This window comes from Paralichthys olivaceus, chromosome 1 (assembly GCF_024713975.1).
Source record: "Paralichthys olivaceus isolate ysfri-2021 chromosome 1, ASM2471397v2, whole genome shotgun sequence".
NCBI classification, from domain to species: Eukaryota; Metazoa; Chordata; class Actinopteri; order Pleuronectiformes; family Paralichthyidae; genus Paralichthys; species Paralichthys olivaceus.
The window spans coordinates 24022300-24044579 of NC_091093.1; the positions used below are offsets into that span (position 1 = coordinate 24022300).

At 42.9% G+C, this 22280-nt stretch overlaps 2 protein-coding genes across 7 annotated transcripts; one reads left to right on the forward strand and one right to left on the reverse strand.

Moving 5' to 3' along the window:
* Window positions 1-1442: 1442 nt before the first annotated feature.
* LOC109625001 (WASP homolog associated with actin, golgi membranes and microtubules) lies at window positions 1443-14809 on the reverse strand. The gene is made up of 11 exons (XM_020079992.2): window positions 14225-14809; window positions 11440-11613; window positions 10324-10474; window positions 9639-9808; window positions 7926-8133; window positions 6638-6822; window positions 5963-6049; window positions 5764-5859; window positions 4799-5201; window positions 4159-4301; window positions 1443-3968 (listed from the first exon to the last, which is right to left on the reverse strand). Exons 1-11 carry the CDS (start codon window positions 14807-14809, stop codon window positions 3813-3815), a joined length of 2358 nt encoding a protein of 785 aa, XP_019935551.1. The 3' UTR covers window positions 1443-3812.
* Window positions 14810-15218: 409 nt separating this feature from the next.
* On the forward strand, window positions 15219-22243 carry LOC109625002 (fibronectin type III and SPRY domain-containing protein 2). 6 transcript variants are annotated; one of them, XM_020079993.2, is made up of 14 exons: window positions 15219-15359; window positions 15544-15612; window positions 15792-16078; window positions 16266-16361; window positions 16636-16869; window positions 17051-17073; window positions 17413-17534; window positions 18726-18890; window positions 19010-19144; window positions 19313-19466; window positions 20062-20195; window positions 20555-20687; window positions 20759-20935; window positions 21891-22243. In XM_020079993.2, the coding sequence occupies exons 3-14, from the start codon at window positions 15803-15805 to the stop codon at window positions 22138-22140; spliced, it is 1899 nt and encodes a 632-aa protein (XP_019935552.2). In that variant the 5' UTR covers window positions 15219-15359; window positions 15544-15612; window positions 15792-15802; the 3' UTR covers window positions 22141-22243. The 6 variants fall into 6 exon arrangements, with proteins under 6 accessions (XP_019935552.2, XP_069381910.1, XP_019935555.2 ...); XM_069525807.1 differs by having other exon boundaries at window positions 15325-15359; window positions 15481-15612; XM_069525809.1 differs by lacking the exon at window positions 17051-17073.
* Window positions 22244-22280: the final 37 nt, after the last annotated feature.

Sequence of the window (22280 nt, forward strand, 5' to 3'; positions counted from 1 at the left end):
TATGAGCTTGTTTGAAGGAAAAAATCTTGAACTCCAACGCTCTCACAACAACCAACACACAACAGCTGATCTGTGGACATGTTGCCGTGGCAACTTAAACCCACTCACGCCCCTTCCTCCCTTAAAAAACAGTGTGAGTGACGGACGTTACACCCAGAGCCACCTCACATCAATTCATTTGTTAATTAGACCCAGAGTCGGTCGTTGCTCGACCAGTCAGACTCATTTCCACCTTCAGGGTCCATCTGTGTGGCGCAGGTGATTTAATCAATATACTTACAGACTGAAATCATTGGGAAATTGGCCAATTAAGTGAGTTTGATTGAAAATTAACAAGCAAAAAAAAGAGTCCATCCTGTGAAAAGGAGATGATTTTTTTTTTACTGCAACAGAATCTTAAGATATTTACTTTGATAATCAAACAGACAAAACGAGCCACAGAAAGTTTCAGCTTGTTAAAATCACAGATCCATTGTCAAATCATTGGTAATTAATTTGGAGAATATTTTCTGGTTCCAGCTTCTTTGACTAGTTGACAAATATCAAAATATAAACATCAGTGCTCATCTTTTCTTTGTTTGTTCAGTAAAAAAGTTTTCACACCTGATGGATTGGGCTCACCTTGATTATATAGAGAACAAATTCTGTGTTTTGTTTGACTCTTGTTCAGACAAAAGAAACGTCATCGTGAGTCACTTTTTAAAATTCACATTAAATGAAAACTATTAGTGAAACAATAATTAAAATAATTGTCTTAATTCAATACTTAATCTCACTCAAATGGCAGCGTCGCAGCATTTCTCTCTCTGCGGCTCATTGCTCGCTGCTCTACTTCTTTTAGCCACACTCATTGTGTGACTGGTGATGAGTGGGCGAGTTGGTGAAACATCATTAAGAGACTATGCTGCTCTGTACATGTGTCTGAAAGAGAGAGAGAGAGAGAGAGAGAGAGAGAGAGAGAGAGAGAGAGAGAGAGAGAGAGATGGCACTACAGGCCACTACCACCGAGACTCCCTGTTACCATAGTAACTGGCTGCGGAATTTCACGTTGATGCTCGGCAGGCAGGTTTGTCTAAAGAGCCGCTGTGTGTCTTCCCTAAGGTGCATGAGCTGTCCTCCGTCTGAATCACCTGGATGTTACCAATTGATTACACCCCCAGACAGAAGCAGGGAGACGGAGGCCGTGCAAACACGACGGCGTCGAGGAGCGGCCGCAGCCTCCGCTGTTCTCTAAGAACACAAAGTCGTACAGACGTGTCACAACTGGCTGGGGACGTCTGAGCTGTCACTGCAGGAGAAATGTGTGAGAGCAACACTGCAGGCTGCAAGAGACAGATGTCACCATATGAGTCATCGTCATGTGGGCACACTCACCGGAGTTCACAGGTGGACGAGGCACCGCCTCCTGGATGGGTGGAGATCAGGGAACAGCAAAGACCAAGTTTATCTTTCATGTGTTCATTTATTTTTAAAACACAGCAGTACAGGTCAGATTCAGCCTCAGCCGCCGTTCGTCCACAGCTCGTCTGCCACACGCTGGAGGAACTTTCATATCTTAGCAGAATCACAAGTTTCAAATCAAAGTGCAGCAATATTGTCATTTCCTCTGCAACCTATTTCAGGCTGTTTACCGCTCAGTGTTGCATCTCTTGTGCATGATACAGAAAGACCGTTTGTAAAGATGGACGACGTGTCTCCACTTTCTCCCGCTATCATCAATGGAATCTAAAATTTCAGTCACACCTGTCAATCATAACATTTCATCCTGTTATTAAAACCAAACTTATCAGAAAAACACTTGAACATACATGAGTGTGATAAGAGCTTCAGTAGATGACAGAAACCTTAAAGAAATTATTTGACGTGTGCTTTTACTTTTTAGTTTAGTCCATATCCTGCATATGGGGTTGATGATCTATACTGCAGTCTGCCACCAGAGGGCGATTGAGACTCTTTGGCTTCACCTTTGGGAGCGGTCACGTCGTCCATCTTTATTTACCGTCTGTGGTGATACAGTATAACCTGGAGTCACAGGTTCAAAGGTCATCAAGGTCAACAATAACCTGACAGCATGTTGTTCTAGAAGCAGTTCCATCATGAGAACGACGTCTCTGTTGCTAAACAAATGGTTAAGCATCATTTCTAAATTATGACGTTAGAGGAAGAAATAACAGATCATGTAACAATTGCAACGAAGTTAAACTGAAAACATTCAAACATTTCTTTCACAAAAAAATAGAAACAGGGACAAGTGCATCACATGGACTCAAGTACAAACAATAACAGACTTTAGACCTGTTTTCTATATTGTAAATAATTAGCACTGCTGCAGTTCACAACATTACTCTTCTATTGTTTAGTCACAAAATACTTCAACTACAAACCCAGTTAGATGTAGCCCTTGTGCTGAAGTTTAAATCAACAAAACAATTGTTCGGATTTAATTACATTCAAAATAACGAGTTTAGACTCAGCATTGTGAAAACGACTGAGTGTTTGTGATGGTGGAGTCGAGTGTGATGGTGTGTTTATCTCTGCCTGCAGCACAGGCCTCCCCTGCTGTGCGACAGTCTCACAAAAAGCCTTCACACAGAGCGCTGGGAGACACACAATCATTTTACACACTGCGCCACCGCTTGGTTTTTCTCCTTAATGAGCGTTGAAGCGCAACACCTCATTCGCACAGTTTGAGATTTCTGCAAACCAACTGCTTTATGGGAGATTAAATCCTGATTGGCTTCTGGTTTAAGCAGTCTTAAAGGTATTTCAACATCTCAGAGCCATTTTAAAAAGACAAATGCAAAAAGTTCAACAGACGACTCTGTTAAGGCCAGAAGAAGAAAAGCAGAAAAATAATCCAACATTTTCAGTTCACACACAACACGAGAAGTGACGCGTACGGCCAGGACATCAGGGTTAAAGTGACCGGAACGACCCGGAGTCATGATCAGACATCATCGATTAATAACTAAATAAATGTGACCGCCAGTTTGTGTGAAGTGCCACAGGGACGAGGAGACACACACACACACACACACTCCTGCAGACAGGAGAGAAGTTCTTCCCACAGATTATGACGCAGCGACGTCCCGTTTATCCAGGAGCTTAAATAATAACAATAATAACATTCAGCAGATTTTTATAAAATTTGGCCACGACACAACATGGATAAACAGAATCAGAACATTGTAAGAGAAGAGCTTCATCAGTGACCCCGTTCAGACCTGATACTAACATCTGATCACGAGTGGTCAGCTTTAAGTTCAGGTCTGAACGCAACCAAACGTGTCCTGAGACATTCAGAGAGGCTGTGAACGTAAATCCGTCCTGGGCCACACATGACGTCCTCTGAGTTTTTTACACTTGTCAGTGATTACACGCCATGATATCACCACTGACCATCACTCAATGTTGGATTTTCAGTTTGATCAAATCTTTCTTCACAGCAGACCTGCATGTTCATTAATTTAGCCCCTCCCTCCTCCTCCTCCTCCTCCTCCTCCTCCTCTCTCTCCCTCTACCTCCTTCTCCTTCTCCTGCTTTCACCCACACACAAATGTCGTCGGACACATCTGTAAACTCCCTCTGTAAGAACATCGTTCATTGTAATCAGAATTGATTTATATGATTATTTGCATATAGAGCGGGGATGTGATCACAGGAGACACAGTAGTTTGATGTCAGGTGTGAACTGACCAACAGAACGCTGTCCACTTGTGATCAGATCTCTGAGGACAGATGTTAATACCAGGTCTGAACAAGACCAGTGTGTGTGTCTTTGTGTGTGTGTGTGTGTGTGTTCGTGTGTGTTCTCAGCTGTCCCAGTCTACACTCTGCGTGTCCTCTTCACCTCTGTCGTCCTCATCGGAGTCGGCTGCTACATTCTTCATCCTCATCATGGCGGCTTTGATGCTGCGCTCCAGCTCATTGTCTCCGCTGCTCGGGACTTCTGCACGTGCAGGATCCACCTACAGCACGACAAGAGTCAAGTTAATCCCAGGTTTCACTCCTGTCACACATTAGTGGGTTTCTGCCGTGTTCACCAAACAAAGTTTAAGGAATACATGTATATATTATTTATTTTGCAATAAATTATCATTGGTAAATTGTGGTCTGTTTGAGTTATCAGATTTGCTCTGGTGTGCTCCCTGTTCTCACCTTCCTCAGGGTGACACCCTGTCGGATGGCAGACATCAGACTGTTCCTTGGGTCATCAGCAGAGGGCGCTGTCTTGCGATCAGGGACTTTTCGAAGCCGAATCTGTCCGCGCTGCAGTGAGGCCAACACTTCATCCATTGTTCCTGTAGTAAAACAGATGACGAGAAAAGACACTTTAGGTACGACAGAAGTTAAGAAGGCATTTACTTTTGACGTCACTGCTGATGCAGACTGCACAGAGCTTTCTCCGTGTTCTCACTGGTGCTCCATCTCTATTTATAATAACAAGCTTCCTCCATTTCACAGAAGCTCAGAAAAATGAAGTCATGTTGGATTTTTGTGTCTCTGGAGCCATGTGTGCATCAGCAGGACAAACACTGAGGTAAAATGCCTCCTCTGGCCTCATGGGGGACATTGGGATTTTAGAACACTTTGTGCGCGCACACACACACACACACACACACACACACACACACACACACACACACACACACACACGCACACGCACATGCACGCTCCACTCTAAACCCACACGACCTTCCCTGTAGTCTGACACATTCTCCTCCATCTATATTGTATTTTAAATGGACACGTAAAACTGAAATCTTATACTTTATGTACAAACCTATTCAACTCTCACCTATATTTTGCTTGAGTGTGTTCTTGGCTGGGAAAGGGGGCTCCTCGTTTTCACTGAGAGGCTTTGGTGTGTCCTCAGAGGAAGCCTGGGCAGGTGGAGGAGGGACGGCAGGGGGCAGCGGTGGGGGAGGGGGTGGGGGAGGTGGTGGGGGAGGAGGCGCAGTAGGGATATTTGTTGATGGAGGCGGCGGAGCAGAGTAGATTTGGACGGGGATGTCTTTAGGCTGCCGTTTCTTGGAGGCTTTACTGCGTCTGGGCTCAGGACGGAAGGGGAGGGAGGGAAGTTCGGATGAGGGAGAGGGGTCGAGGCTGATGATGGACAGCGGCTGGGAGGGACACGGGGCCATGTCTGAAGGAGACAGCCTGGAGTGAGGAGTTTTCAGGATGTACTGGCCCTGTCGCTTCTGGAAGAAGATGGTAAAAGAGCAGGGAAGTGGTTAGAGACTGTCGACGGTCTGATGTTTTAAACAGTCGCTTGAGATTAAACTGAAGTGACAGAGGGAACGTGCACGAAATCTGCTCGATGTTTTAAAACAAGAAACGATTTGGTTGATCAACTGACATCAACGTCCATCAGTTTCTTAGAAAGACAGAGTGAACCTGACAGACATTTTTCAGCAGAATGATATGAGTGTGAAGCAGAGCACGGCAGAGAACATGAAATGTGGAGTAAAGATTAAACAATACATTTATTATCAAACAGAAACATTTATCATAAGTCTCTAAATTGGAGGAATCCTGAGAAGAGCATCTCTGAGAACTGAACAGAGCCTCAAGATCCGACTTCCTTCAAAGAGCTGAACAGAAATTATAAATATGTATAAATAAACATGGAAATATAAATACTATCTATAACATTGAGGTGAGCTACTGTCCTGGTGTGAATCAGGAGTCTCTGGGGTTTATTTCACAGAGGAGAAGCTGCAGAGGGGGGGTGTGAACCAGGAGAAGATGAGAGAGCTTTACCTGTCTGAAGGATCGTAATCTGCTCAGAGTCTTCTCTCGCTCCTGGTCCACCCACGTTTTCCTCCTCTGATCCTCCTCTTTCCTCTTCTCTCGTTTCTGCAGAAAACAGAGGGAGACAGTGAGAGGTGTTGGAGAGAAAGGTCTGGACACAGTTTCATTTTGCCGGAGCAGCACAGTGTCTGTGGGGTCGGTAACTCACCAGGTGGACCTGATGATGCTGGTTGAAAACTGTGGAGCTCTGCTGGGCCGCCTGATGCTTCTGCTCTTGAGCATCCATGCACTGATCCTAAAAACACACATGAAGATGAACACACTTAATATTCACATAAAAAAACACATAAGACTTTGACAGGTGCAAAGAAGTGAACTAGAATTTGGATGTTTGCACGAAATACGTCCTTCACAGTTGAGTTTTTTTTAAATTTACATTAACCGTTTTCATCTTTTTTGCAACATTTTTAAATAATCATGCCTGTGACTCTTGCTCCCTGTGGATTACTGGGTGGGATTGTGGGAGCTTTTAATCAGGGAATTCTTCTGAGCAATAAAATGCTTTTTAATCAAACAAATGAGCAGCCAGGAGAGGGAGCAAACACCTGCCAAATATTCTTAGACTACTCAGCGAGCTAAAAATAAAACAATACCGATATTTACAGAAAACAAACCTCAGAAAATGGAGACAGGAAGCAGATTAAGAGGAGGAAAGAAAAGCTCCATAGTTTTTCATTGACATTTTCCACTATTTCCTGTCGACTACTCACAGATCAATATGTTTGCCCTCGATAAGCACCAAAATCACACTAAAAATAATTTTAATGGGGGAGAGAATTTTCTGCTGAAAATGGAAGTGAATGTCAGCGCTGCTTGCCCACACCTTTTTGTTGCGGAGATAAGCTCGCCGGGCGCAGATGTTGCCTCTCTTGGCCTCCAGGGTCTGTAGGCGTCTTTTGAGGTGACTGACAGCCGGAGGGTCTGATTGGTGGATCCCTGTGTGGACCAAGCTCTGCAGCTCATCTGGATCCTCACACACGTCGTAGTAAACCACCTCCTCCTTCAACTCTGAAACACGAAAGCAGTCCAGTCACTCTGACAGCTCCTCACCGGGAACTCATACAAATAAACTGCCCCTGTGTTTGTGTGTTTGAAATATGGAATACCTACACTCTGTTCTGGCACAACAATGATGTCAGACAAAACAGAACATGGAAACTATTGTGTTATGTTTCCTCTCTGGTCCTTTGGTTTGATTGTCAGCAGGATTAACCAAAAACTACTGAACGGTTTTCCACAAAACTGAGTAGAAGGATGGGACACAGGTCAAGAAAGAACCCACTCAAATTTGGCTCAGATCTGGTTATTATTATTTTTATTTTTTTAAAGATTTTCCAGGGAATAATTCATGTTATGAAATTATTCCCGAAACAACTTCTCAACAAGGAAACTTGTGTCAATACAAAGCTTATGGGAAGGTAGAAGGTACTGGATCAGCCCTAACTTGCACAGTCCACTAAAGATGCCTGATTTTTTTCATCAAGATCCATTATTCCCAAAGAAATTAGTGATAGTGTCATGTTAAATCTGGATCAACCCATTTGTCCAGATACAAAAGATTTGTGTAACGCAACAGAACCTCCTGGGTAGAAGTAATAAACTGTGAAATATGCCACAAACTCCTCCTTTCATTCACATCTCTGTTTTCTGTCATCCTGCTTCCTTTACTGGTAGAGGGCACTTTCCTGCTTTCTGTCTGGGAAATAAACCTGACACCAGTCACACACACAGCATGCACACAACACACAAAGCAAACATCACTGTGTCATCAATGTCCCAGAAGGAGCAATTAGAGAAATATTTACATGAGCAAAGTATTTCCCCAAAGAAAAACCCATGGCCAGGAAAACAAACGCCCCTGAACATGATGTGATCCAACACATCAGCACTGTAATGAATCTGAGAAACAGTGTGGAACTTTTAATTAATGACACTGTAAGCTATAATTGCATATTTTTTATATTTGTTTCCTTATTTCTGTTTTAATTTCTTCTGTAAATCTTCGTTATTCCGTTAAACAGTCAAGTTCCTCCTCTTGTTCCTGAGTGATGGTGTTAAATTTCAAACTTCTCCCTCCTACTGTTCAGCCGTGAGCTACATCACTGTGTTACCTTTAATCTGCCGTCGCACTGTGTCTATCTGAGCCATCAGCAGCTGCTCCTCATTCTTTAGAACCTCAAACTTGGTGTCATACAGTTCCAGTTGAATTTCATAGAACTGCAGTTCCAGCTGGTCCACGCTGTCCGGCTGCTGGTCATCGTCAGACGCAGACCTGGAATCAGCTCTCTGCCTCTGACCTCTGCCGGACAGGCTGCTCAGCTGCACCAAAACACAACAACAACAAAATGTCAAGTTACAGGTGGAGGTTTGTTATGTACGTCTGTATGTACAGGTCTAGGGGACTGATATTTAGGAGACTTAGACTTGATACACTCCTCTCAGAGAGACAGTGAGGCAGTTGCATTGAGGGACCCTCTTCTGTCTGTTCAAAGACACCTTGAATGAACTATCAAGAGTCAGCTGTAATACCAAACCTAATATCCACCACATCCTCTTTTTCATAACATCTATGTTTCTCATTCGCCTGCTGGCTTTCATTTTTGCTTGTGAACACGATGCTTTTTTGTGAACTGACTCCAGATCTGGGCTCTCGTCCCTGAACATGATAAATACATTTTAAAGGACCAGTGTGTAGGATTTAGTGGCATCTAGTGGTGAAGCTGCAGGTTTCCCCTCTCCTCCCCCCTCCCTTGCCGAGCATGTTGAAGAATCTACAGTTTACATAATATGAAAGGTGGACCTTTATAAAAGAAGTCCCTGATTTCATCAGTTGAATATACATGCACCAAAAGCTAAATCTGACAAACACACACTGATGAAATGAGCTGAAAGCAACAGCTACTTATAAGACAAAGCATTAATGTTGAATATGTAATTAATGAGCTGAAACACTGTTATGTCCTTAAATGCTTCGAGTTATGTCAAATATTAACACACATGCTGTTTGAATATGACAAGAGCTGCAGTGATTGAATTCATTTGGGATTATTCATGTATGCAGCTCATTTCAAACATACATACACACAGTAAATGTAAAGGCTGTGACACCTGCAGGCACTAAACACCTGCGCACTGCTACCGACTTCTGCAGCTACAAGAATGTGAGTAGGTGTAGTTTACTGATCTCATCATAAACGCTCACGCAGATGTCAGTGAGCTGCACATGTTGATTTCACAGTGGTACATTCCGCCAGCATCCCGAAACCGGATTTTTTAAGACGCTTAATCGGATGAATAATGCAGCCGCATGAAGGTGCTGAGGGTGTTGTCTTCTCTTCGCAGCACGACACCTTATAACAGTGAGTACATTCACTACAGTTTCCCCAAAATACTGTGATCCCAACATTAGAAGTATATACACCCCTGTAGTCACAGATATGTGTCCGACTGGCACGTTGTTCTGAGCAAGTACAAACAGACACGCTCACTTTTTCATGCATGCAGGTTTTGGGGGTGTATCGAGGGGATTTTGTGTTTTAGGAGAGAGGCTTTATAAATAGATCAAACAGCTCCAGCAGCAAGAGATTCACATCACACTGGAATACCAAGTGAACGACACACTGGGGCAAGTACACACGTCAGATTCACAACCACTACAAAAGCAGTGCTCGCACTGGAAATAAAAACCTGAATGACAACGGAAGCCTGGAGCAGCCACAACTAAGTCCAACACAACAGTATGGAATTAGATGACTAATAACAGAACCACAAGACAAACTGTTGTTTAAGAAAAAAAAAAAAACTGAAGTGTAAGATGCACACACCCTTTCTCTGATGCCGTCTTTCTTGCGGTTGAGGCACATCTCTGCGGCTCTCATATGCTGCAGCGTTTCTTTGGCAAAGAGGAAGCGTAGTTTCTCCAGTCGAGGAACAGCGGACGCCCAGGCAGCAGATCCAAAACGACACTTGTCCTCCTCCATCTGCTTTAACATCCCTGCAAATGTACGGACACGAGGGTCAGTCACGTATCACTGCGTCAGACAAAAGCAAAAGTTAAATTTGAGACCCTTGTAAGATCTTAATGAATTCAATTTAAGGTCTATGCTAAGTACAACACATTTGAAAGAATATTGGAGCCCCAGAGTTACTTATACTTCCCCATAATTTAAAATAAGGTGAAGTACCATAAGAGGGAATGACCCTCCAAATAGTGAATTGTCTTGCAAACTACAGGCAGAACAGTCTTCTACAGACAAATCATTACTTATTAAGGGTCAATTTAAATATACATTTATTTCCCCCCCTTTTTTAATACTGGGGGAAAGGGGATAAGTATTTTGTTCAGACTTGTTACTGACATGAATATTAGATCACAAATATCATTAATAAGTTATGTCTGCAGCTGCAATACAACTTGTGACTCCACAACATCTTGTTCCTCTGTGCTTTGAGTCATTAATGAATTCATCCACTCGCACAAATAAGAGAAATAAACACAGCCACTCGTACCAGCCAGCGCCTTTGAAGTCTGTGCAAAGTAGGTGACAGTGATGTCCTGGATCGAGGCAACAGCGTCTTCAGCTTTCGTCCTCCACTCCTCCGCCTCCGTCTCCAGAGCTGCAATTCTCTTAGGACCCAAGTCCTCAAAGTCCAAAGACTTCTGCGAGGAGTGAAACAGTGGACGACTTTACCCTCAGTGATTTAATGCCAACTTCTTACAGATACTTAGCCCACATACACATAAACTAATGCGTACACGTTTTAAAAAGTGATGCACGTCTCCATCGATGTTAGACACAACGTCTCTTCTCATGAATGTTTCAAATATTTGTATTTTGTTGATATTATACATGGCATCTATCTATAATCTATCTTTATTTCAAAATTATTTCTGGAAAGCTGCAGAGATGAAACAGGCCTTTGACTGGTGGTTTATTAGGCTGAGTGGCGACAAATTAAACAGCCAAGGCTGGAAGTTACCACCCAGTGACATACTGTACATCAGTGATGGGAATTTCTCTCCAGGCAGCCAGATCTTATGGCGCCGTTCCTTTCCGAGAGCCAGTCAGAAGCCACTCCTCATTATTATCCCTCTGACAATGATTTGGATTTAAATCCAACTTGGACTTCTTTCTTTTTGCATGTGTGGACTAGGTTTAACAGAACTAAATTAGTTAGTAATTATTAGTAATTTCTAGACTCTTATATCAAGTATCTGCCCCGTGGCACTTTCTTAAGGGCTCTTAAATTTAGGTGCAATTATAAAAGGAATGCTCCTGTAGCCCACAACTTGGTTCCCCTGAAGGACTTTGATTGTTTGCGAGCGTCACATCAATATTGTACATACGAGTATTAGATTTTCAACGAAGGCCACAACTTGTTTTGGTGAGAGGGAGACAGTGTTTCCTGTGAGCATATAAAAGAGCTGTCATCCTGTAGCATTACACAAGTTTAAAATATGTTCAGGGGCTGTAAATATGTATCTGTGTGTATATGTACAAGTCATTAGTGCCTGATGAGAATTATTCAGGATTTAGATTTCAAAACAACTTACAAAGCTGCTTCCTTTGTATATGATCACTTTTCACATCCCACAAAGAAGCCTGAATAGAAGGCTGTATTTACCAGGATCTCTATCTTGTAGAGGCAGGCCAGCTCTCTCATGTCCCTGAAAGGCTGCAGCAGGTAATGGAAGAAGGTGGTGGCCACAGTGACCAGGTCCTGGTAGGCCGTGTCCTCTTCGTCATAGATGCCGAGCAGCGCAACCATTCGGTCTGCGCTGCCGTGACTCTGCAGCAGCTGTGAAAATGAAAAACACCATTACCTCGGTTCACTCTGAGCTCACTGCTTCAAGCCTTTTCCTCTGCAGGAGGTGATCTTTTCATTTCTCAGAGGAATCGGAAGAAAAAAGGTTTTACACTGAATTGTGTTTCAAAAAAATAACATCTGAGCAGAAAATATGACAATAGAAATTAGACCTTTCACGATACAACTTCCAAAACGCGGTGGGCTGATGGATGACTGGTGAGGTCAGAGGTTTGTGTTTCAATGCAACTGAATACTGGAATAATTTCTCTGACACTCACCACTGAATTCAAGCCAATTTGTTTCCTCACGTCAACAAACCATTTTATATCGAGGGCTTCAAGCACCTCCACACCTCAGAAGCTGTGTGCAGCTTGTTCAGTGAGTGAAGTGCTGCAGGGCACAGGGCGGAACAGGCTGAGTTTATGTCGGTATTAATGGACAAATGAGATTATGAGAAGACTTTTTCTTTGTCATGTGATCTCATCACGTCTAATGCAAAGACACACATACAGCCTCAGACATTACATCAGAACACATCAGATGATCTTCATAAAGAATCTTTTACAGTAGGACTGTTGTATTGGATGGAAGAGATGTTGCTAATGCTCTGTACAAAAAACGTATTACTCTTAAATCTATAGAATTGAAATGTGGTGATGTTATGTTGGCTGTATTTATACTATAAGGCCTTTTCACCTTGTTATTAACTCCACCAAGGAGGTTATATTTTCCCCTGTGCGTCTGTCTGTTACACATAAACTACACTGGATTTCCACACAACACAGTGGAAGGATTGGACATGGGTCAAGAAAGAGTACATTCAATTTTGGCATGGATCCAGGTTAAGGGCAGATCTGGATTACACTTTCACATTTTCACCAATTTCTCAGAAAATGAATCGACATGAAGGGCAGGAAAGAGTCACTGATGAAAAAAACTAATATTAGTGCTGGTCGTGTTACAACATCTAGAGCAAAGTTTGCGACTGAGAGCGTCCTCTCAAACGCCTGATGAGACGCACCTCCTCCCTCAACACTTGTTGACTTGGTTTTAATTTCTAGAAAAACTTTGATTGTGGTATTTAAACATATAGACACAAAGCAGTTAGGCAGAGGTAACCAAATACTGCTGTTTGACCTAAAATCACAATAGAACAAATACAAAAAAGGTTTGTCTTAAGGCATTTATGAGTTTCTCACTCTGAGAAAGAAGGAAAACCTGTTACCCTAACCCAAACTACTGCATCTCTTTAACCAGATCTCACACATTCAATTCTATATGATCTCCTTTTGATAGATAATGTTTTTACTTCAGTTCACCGAGCCTCCCCTGAAACGAGCCACTTTATAAAGTGATCGAGCACGAGTTTGCTGTGTCGTGGTTAAGTCTGGTTTCACATTTATAACACCACTGTGTGGTGCTACTCCTGCATGGTAACATTCAAAAGCTCACAGAGATTTCACAAGCTTTTTAAAAATCCCATAAATCCCTCTGCTTCTGAACACGTGAAATATACATATATATATCTGTATATATAACAATGAGTTCAAGATCCTATATATTGTATATGACAAAAAAAACCTTTATTATACAGTCTGACTGATTTATCAGTGCAGATGATATCAGCTGATGAAAGCCTTTCATAGACATGTCAGTATCTTTGTTTATGTTTTCTGATATGCACCGATATGAACATTGCAGGATAAACAATGTAGAAAAGATATTTTCTTTATTCAAATTCTATATATCATGTATATCTTGTATTCGAGTTTCTTATTTATTCATAGTTATTTGTAATAATGTTTAAGTTTAAACTGTAAAATATCTTCGTCACAAGTGTTTAATAACAACATCTAAGACGTTGCCAATATATATTAGATTATAATACTTTTCTGTCTGAGCCTGAGAGACAATTACCTGAGCCTGACCCAAATTTAACCCGCAGTTAATTTAAGGCTTATATCGCCTGATATATTGTTATTGGAAATACTTTACTCCCTAATATTGGCATTGGCCCCCAAGAATCTATCTATATATAATCTATAGAAGTCAGCGCATGGTTATCGCTTTACTATTTTCCCTGATTACAGAAATTTGCAGTGTTGAAAAATAAATAAATATCTGCCAAACCAACGTGACCTACCAGACCTGATTATTTCCAAATGTCAAATTCAATCATCTAAACCAGACTCAACCTTGGCCCAGACTCAGGTATGGTATAATGTCGATATCTGCTTTGATTAACAAAAACATGTCGTTCAGGGTTTAACAAGTATCTCAAGAGATTTACTCGTATCGAACTTTCCCCCACAGGAAGCTAGTGTCGTCTTCAACATGTCGAGGACAGAGGACGCAGCTCCTTGTACAGATTGTTGAGCCATGAGGCAAACGATGACTATTTCTATAAAAATGACAACTTGATGGGTGAAACATGTGACACTAGATGAACACACCCACGGGCCTCTGTGTGATGCAGTGTGAGCACAAACAGGACGTGGGTTATTAACAGGACAAGTGATTCAGCAGTCATGTGTGTGTAAACAAACACACGTGTCCCCTGCATGTGTGTCATCCAGCTGTGAAACCTCTGTATCCCACTGACCTGTCGCAGGTGACCTTTGACCCGGGACATCTCCTCCTGCATCGTCTTCCTCTTGAACTCCTGCATGTTTTCGAAGTACTCCTCCACATCCTTCTCGTCCTGGGTGAACAGCGTGTCGAGGACTATTTTCCGGCCGCAGATGTCGATGGCGGCGCTGAAATACTTCTCCAGCTTCCGACACGGGCTGTCGAAGTCCCGGCCGTCGTCGTCGTTCTCCTCCTCGGCTCTGGACCTCCGGCTGCTGAGGAGGAGCAGGTCCCAGATGTTGCCCTCCTCGAAGTCGGACAGGTCCGGGAAGCAGGCGGAGAGGACGTCGGCCACGCAGGTGAACTGCTGGTGGATGTGTCTGAGGTCGCTGACGGAGAAGAGCCCGGCCCAGCTCACCTCATGGTCCGCGGACACCGGGACTTTACGCCGCTGCCGCTGTAACGTCCGGTTGTGGCAGGTGACAGCGAACTTGGACTCGATGACGCTCCACTGGACGATGAAGCCCAGTTTGAAGGTCTCGGGTTCCTCGAATATGTTGCTCCGGACCGCCACCCAGCCCTCCAGGCTGTCCAGCCGCTCACACTCCGCGTTACTCATCTTAAAAAGCCACGTTTGTCACTTCGGCCTCCGGGAAGCTGTTGTTTACACCGTCCGCCATTTGCGTGACGTCAGTTGCCTTCAGGGACCGGAAGAGATATCCGGAATTATTTAAAAACGAAACAGTAACCACTAGAACTGAAGTCAAACTATAATTTAAACACTTTTAATGAAAATAAAATGTGTAGCTTTTCCTGCATGATTTAGCTGAAAACATCCTAAAACATTTATCTTTACTTCAATTTTCAACCAGCCCTTACACTTGTCTGTACTCCAGCGCTTTTATCCTTTTTACCACTTTCTTTCTTTTCTGTTTTTGAAGCATTATTTCTGTTTAGTTTTATGTGTCTTTCATCTTTATTCCCTTTTCTTTTAAATATAATTTTAACATGTTCACCAGTAAAGACAGTGTTCATTTACACTGATGTTGACAGTGAACAAGCAAATAAGTAGATTATCACCGATGTACAGCGAAGGCATCGTGATGGCATTGTGTTCAACTTTAACCTTTGAGTCACGTGTTCGGGGATTTCCAGCTCTAAATCTCAAGGTAATTAACAAACAGACTTTTTTATTCATTTAATTTCTTATTTTTAAACAGTTTTATCAATATATAAAAAATGTCTGAGTAGTGAAACTTCTTAATTGAATGAATAACTGATAATTCCCAGTGTGGAGGTTTGACATGCCTGGGACAGTAATCTGAGTCCCATCTATTTCTGTCTCTGGTTGAGGGCTGGAGTGCTCACAGTTGTCGGACAGTCATGGTTGTTCACAACAGACTGGATCACTGAACTGTTCAGGTAAATCAGCTGCTCGGCCACTATTAATAATTTCATGTACAGCTTGTTCTTCACCAGGTCAAGTGTCCTGGTTCAAGTGTTTTCACTCTGCTGCAGTTGTTTTTACAATATGATGAAAATGAGTTGAGTTACACTGATCAGAAAGTTAAAATGAGTTGTAACTATCTCTCGTCCCACAGTCCTTCTCCTCATGGACCTGTATGAGACCAGAGGAGGACGACTGGATGCAATCACAGAGGAAGCCGAGCACCAGGAGTTGTTAAGCCGCGGTTCGAGCACCATGGATCCCCACAGTGTGGTACCAGACAGAGGAAGGAGGGCGACCCGGGACGTCACCACCCTGCAGAGGTTCTCCGTCGACACCAACGAGTCCCTCCGATTTGAGCCCTGTGAGGACAGTCCTTCTCCCACTGGGGCTGAAGATGGCGATGATGATGATGATGTGTTTAAGGAGGAAGGAACCGAGGTAGGGACACTGACACTGAATTGATGTATATTTAAACATTCACATTTGTCTGTTGTATCTCTCGATCAGTAAACATGACATTAAACTTTTCAGAACTGTGGACAAACACATGCTGAGAAATGTTTTGTGTCACTGGTTCGAGTGAAAAAGAGAAAAGAGTAGACAAGTGACTTTGAGTTGTTTTCAGCAAAAGATCCTCACGACCAGGAATCGGTTGCAAGGGAAGGTTGCCGAGATGGAGAACTTTGCTGGTCATCTGGAGGAAATCTTTCTCACTGTGGAGGTAATTATCGTTAAAGTCTTTCGTCAAACGGATTTAATGGCCTTTTTGATTATTTTATTGGTGCATGATCATTTTGGAGCACTTACTTAGTTTGATTCAATTTAAAGACAGATTCAAAATGTCAGATCTTATCAAAGAATCCCATCAGTTTCATTCACTGCCTTCCTTGATCTCTCACCCCTCCTCTCTTTTTTCATTCCTTCTTTTGCTTAATACATAACAAATGTCTAAATCTATCCACTGTGCCACTGTGATCATATGAATGTGTGTCCAGGAGAACTTTGGCCGTAAGGAGCAGAACCTGGAGCAGCACTACAATGACGTGCTGCAGACGTTGTCTCAGCGATATGACGAGCGGGCGGCTGGACTGGAGGAGGAGAAGAAGAGCAAGCTGGAGGCTCTGTACAATCAGCTGCTCGCTTGTGGTCAAGCGCTCGATGCCTCCAAGGAGCTCATTGAGGCGGCCCAGGAGGTCCACCGCAGCCGGGACAAAAGGCTTTTTCTCAAGGTGTGTGTGTGTGTGTGTGTGTTTTTTTTTTTTACCTCATAACCTTACATAGTTTCTGATGTCCAGGTTAAAGTTAGGGGTAGGTTTTGGGGCTGTGTACAATGAATGGAAGTTAATTACAATTATTGGTTATTTTATTGACTCTGTTGTTCAGTTGCTTTATTTTCACCTCTGTTGACAGACAGTCATGCCCACCATGAAAAGGTAAATGTGATGCAGCTCAGTGAGTATTTCACACGGTGTGACACTGCAGTGCATTATTGTTTGAGGGTGTTTTGCCTTTAGTTTCAGACTTATGTCATGCAATTACACACAAGTGTCAAAGTAAATTCTACACTCTGCTAAAGTCAGTTTGACATAAAAATCCACTTGCTAGCTTTTTGATTTATCTCCGTTTCCATGACAACTGAGCAAATTCCATTCACTGCAGAAGATCACAAAATGTGGCTGAAAGAAAAAGTCACTGAGTGGATCCTGAGCATCATTCCACGACACAAGCTTCTTTGCAACTTAGTTAAATCTTGTTTCTTGATCCTTCACCAGAATCAAGGAGTTTGCCAAAGACGAGGTCGACCTCACGTTGTCCACACGTCTTGAGTTTGACACGCCTCTTGCTGATCTGTCAGACGTGAAAACCATGATGGACTCCATCAATGTTGTTCCAGGTCTGATTTATAATTTTCTCATGGATACCTGCACAGTAGCCTCTGACCCATTGAGCTGTTGGACACGTTGGACAGTCTGTGATTACAACACAGACGAGTCTGTGGTGGTATTACTTTACCAGCTTTGAGCTTTTAATACACAGGGTGACCAGTGACCACCAGTGTCAATTATCAAGTGTTGAGTGTCGAGATGAGATGATGGTGATTAGACCCCATCAATTTAAACATCAACACTTAGACCCACATGAAGATAGGACAGGACCCACCACAGTTCAGATTGCTGGTGTTGTAGGAGTAAAGCTGGCAGGCGAATGTAGGAAACTCTCAGAAGGTAATTGTGGGGATGTGAGGTGGTGGGTTTCAAAATAGCAGGTTTGAAAGGCAAAATTACAGGAATACGTTGATATTTAAAGCATCAGAGCACCGATCTGACGTTAGCAACACAAGCAGAAAGATGATTGGTCAGACAAGGTGAAATCAGTCATAAATGTCGGGACATGGAGAAATTGGGGAAAGAGGAAACAGCACAAATTCCCCTTTTGAGGAATAATGGAAAACAAAAAGTTCTTATTAAGTTTTTACACATTTTAGAGAAATGAATAAATAAGACAGATTTCTTTTCATGATCAAAATGTTGAAAAAGGCCCAAAATCTTGTTATTGTAAAAATCCTGGATTGGCCAATTTGTCCAAAATGCACCAACATTTAATGGGTTCTTTCTTGGGTCATGCCCCGTCCCTCCACAACATTTCATGGAAATCAGTGTAACCCTGATGACAAGCAAACAAGCCGATGAAGAAAGAACCTCATTGTTGGACATAATCATTTTCTCAGATATATAATAAATAAATATATAAATTTCTCCTTTAAGTCACATAATCACATCTCTTATCCTCTCATCCCTCATTGTGAAATTTCCAGATCGGCACCCAAGTTCAATGGGTTCTTTCTTGACCCCTGTTCCATTTTTACTCTCAGTTTCTTGGAAATCCATTGGTAGTTTTTGCGTAATCCTGATAAGAAATAAACAAAAAAAAAAACAAGGGACAGGGGTGAAAAGATAAGCTGCTTAGCTGTGTTAACAAGAGCACAGACGTGTCAGTGTTGAGCTCAAACTATAGAACAAGATGTAAAGCTGCTCCTCCACTCTCATCTTTGAGCTTGTTAACAATGTGTCCAATGTGCAAACAGCTCCATCCGCCCCAGTAATCAACCCCCAGATGCCCAACTCCGCCACCCAGACGTCGCTGCGCGTGTGCTGGAGCCTGTTCTCCGACGACACGGTGGAGTACTACGAGCTGTACTACAGACCAGTGCTGGAGGACACCCCGGTGGACAGCACCTGTGCACCACAAGGTACAACACATGACACACGTCTGCAGATTTGCTGTTTACACCATCTACTGCTGGAGCGGGAATCTTGCTGGAATGATTGATTAGTAACAGCCCCAATGAAATCTGTGCTTCCCTCCCAGTGAGTAAAGTAAAAGTGAAGGAGACTCACTGCACTGTGACAGATCTGCTGCCCGATGCTCAGTACGAGCTCTGGGTCACGGCCACCAACACCACAGGCATCAGCCCGGCCAGCGAGAAGGCCTTATACATGACAGGTAATAGATGTCACCCCCCGCACCGCTACACGAACCTGTGACAGCTGAAATAAATGTTCTGTTGTCCCCTCAGACCATCTTCACATGTATTTTTCTCTATTCTGTAAATACCCCGGCCTCACATGATTGATGATGGAGAGAAAAAAGTCTGAGTCCTCTCTCCTTCAGTGCCGTCGCCTCCAGTGATCAAGCAGAGGGAGTGTAGCAGCTGCCCAGAGGCGGCCATGCTCCGCTGGGAGTCAGGGAACACCAACCCTGTCGACTCCTACACTGTGGACCTCAGTGAGGTGGGGACTGACGGCACAGAGAGCGGCGTCACCGAGTAAGAACCTTTGATTTGACACGGGAAGAAAACTCGAGATTGAATTGTTCCTTCGTTGACATGAAAAGTCCACCGGATATGCAGCATTTCACAGGCCAGAGACGATATCAGTCCTCACTGTTCTTTTAAAAGTACGTTTGTGCTTCAGTGCATCCATAAACAAAAGCCTGTGTCAGTGCTTGCTTGGGATTTTTGAAGCCCCGTGGTTTTAAGAGCTGCTGAATCAAGACACACTCTGTCCCAGAAAGATCTATTCTTAGCTCCAGCTCCTGCAGCACTTTGGGCCTCAGCTGAAACACTGCCCTAACATTTGGGGTCATGGAGTCATTTCACAGAAGAGTCAAACCATTTATTTAAAAAGATCTGTGTGTTTTTGCATGGAGGAATTTAAACAGTCCAAATTGAAATGAGTCCACGGTCTAAATATGACAGAGCCTTGTTAACGTCCCTGTTTGTGAGACAAGATGTCATTTGAAGGCTTTTCACACTGTGGTGCAGGTTTAGGAATCAAATTGAACCCAAAAATAATTCATGCATTTCAAGTGTTTAAAAATGAAGTGATGTCAGCCCTCGTTCTCGTTGGTTAATCCTGCAGGTCTATAGTGGCTGTGCCCACCTGTCAGTGTCTGATCCAGCTGCAGACGGGACGGCGTTACCTCATCTCTGTGCGAGCGGTTAACATCGGCGGCCCCAGCGACAGGAGTGACGTCATTACTGTCTCCACAACAGGTGAGAGGCAACGTGGATCAGCCTGCTCAAAGAAGTTTTCATATCATTTGCTCTAGGAAACTTGTAAACATATTCCATAGCAAGTAAAAGTCCTGAGGCTTGGCCCGTCCTGCAGCAGCCACAGGTTTGATTCTGTCCTGGCACTTTGCTGCGTGTCTTCTCTACTCTCTCCCCATTACAAGCGTATACTCTTCTGTAAATAAGGGCAAAAACATTCCCTAAAAATATATATACATGAATATATATCGTAGAAATGAGTATTTCATTGGATCATTGATATTTGTAAAGATAGAAAACAAAACAATTTGGACTCAAAACTATTTTGTGCACATTCTTACAATGACTGTGAACCTGTGCAGGTACATTCTTCCGTCTTGTGGAAGACACTGCTCACCCCTGCCTGTCCCTCTCTGAGGACGGCTTCACCATGTTTTATGGAGATGAGGAGCTCCCTATCAGTGCCATGGCCTTAGACGACAGAACCTTCAACAGGTAAATGGGAACGTTTGAGATTTCCTTTTCTAAATGAATTTACTGAGTGTGACATCAGCGCGTGTGTGCAGATGTGTGGCTGTGCTGGGAGATCTGATTCCAGTGCGAGGGAGACATTACTGGGAGGTTGAGGTGGACGATGGGACGGAGTTTAGGATTGGAGTTGCATACGAGGACACAGAGAGGAGCTCGTACCTCGGAGCCAACGCTACCTCCTGGTGTATGAGACACATCGTCACTCCGTCAAGGTAACAGCTCAACATCTTTTCATAACGTTCTCCTAAGAGCCGGATTAAAAACTGCTCGACACGATGGAGTTTCATACTTGATGCATCAACAGCCTTTTGAGTTTCCATTAGTCAGTTATAAAACTCCTCAAAAACAGACAGACATTTCTGTCTGTGAAACACTTATTTTGGAAAACAAAGGGATTAAATGTGTTGCCACAAACCCACATAACTTCTAGCACATGAAATATTTTGTGTAACAGTGTTTTATGGTCATTTTTATTTGTCATCTTCAGAGCCTGTTTGTGGCATAGGAAAGTTGGACCGAAAATACTTATGGGATTTCTGACAGTCAGAAAAAAAGATAAATTAAAATATTCTATATAGAACTATTCTGTGGGGAACTAAACGTGTATGGAATTCAAAACGCTTTTTCAACACTTATTCTTGTTTGTTTTGCTGAGAAAGACAAACTGGAACGTGGTTTTTCACAGGACTGCATAAACAAAGTAGATGCAGATTTTACAGTCAATCTGAATTAGTCGAGTGATGCTCTCAGGGACGACTGCTTCACAGAAACTGGGCCAGGACTATTTTTATCCAGAAGAAAAATTATTCCTTTCCTCAATAAAAAAACAAAAAAAATTGTGCATGCAAAACTAAGCCCATCTGAGACAGAGAGGCCCAGAGTTGAGAATGTCACCATCAGGACGTATGAATTGTCATGTTTCGTTAATCATGTAGAAGAGAAGATCACACAAGCCCTGATCATGGTTAACATCGTGGGCATCATCTGAGATTCTGCCAACACACTATTTAACAATCGCATTTGTTTTCTTTCATCTGCAGCCATTTTAAAATCCTGCTGGCTCTTTATTCTGCATCCTCTTCACTGTCAGAGCTAGAAAACCATCCCAACATTTATATTTAGAACATCTTACTGTAATCGTTAAGTTTGCATCTTTTTTTCCTTTAGGCACAAATATGAGTTTCTGCACAACGGTTGGAGTCCTGACCTGAGGATTACAGTGAACCCAGTGCGGATAGGAGTGGCACTGGACTATGAGATGGGAACTCTGTCCTTCTTCAACGTGGATCTGGAACAACACCTACACACCTTCAACGGTCACTTCCAAAATTATGTCCAGCCTTGTTTTAGCCTGGACAACCCAGGAGCTCTAACTGTCCACAACAGCATAGAGGCTCCACAGTACACATTCATCTGACACCAGCTATCTTAGCTGGTCTTCTAGCAGGAAGTGGAATAACTTTGATAAAAAAAAAGAAGAAGTTGACATCCCAAATAAAGAAATACATCTTAAAGAAAAATCAGCTTTTCTTCATCGGCAGTAGAAAAGGCGTGTGA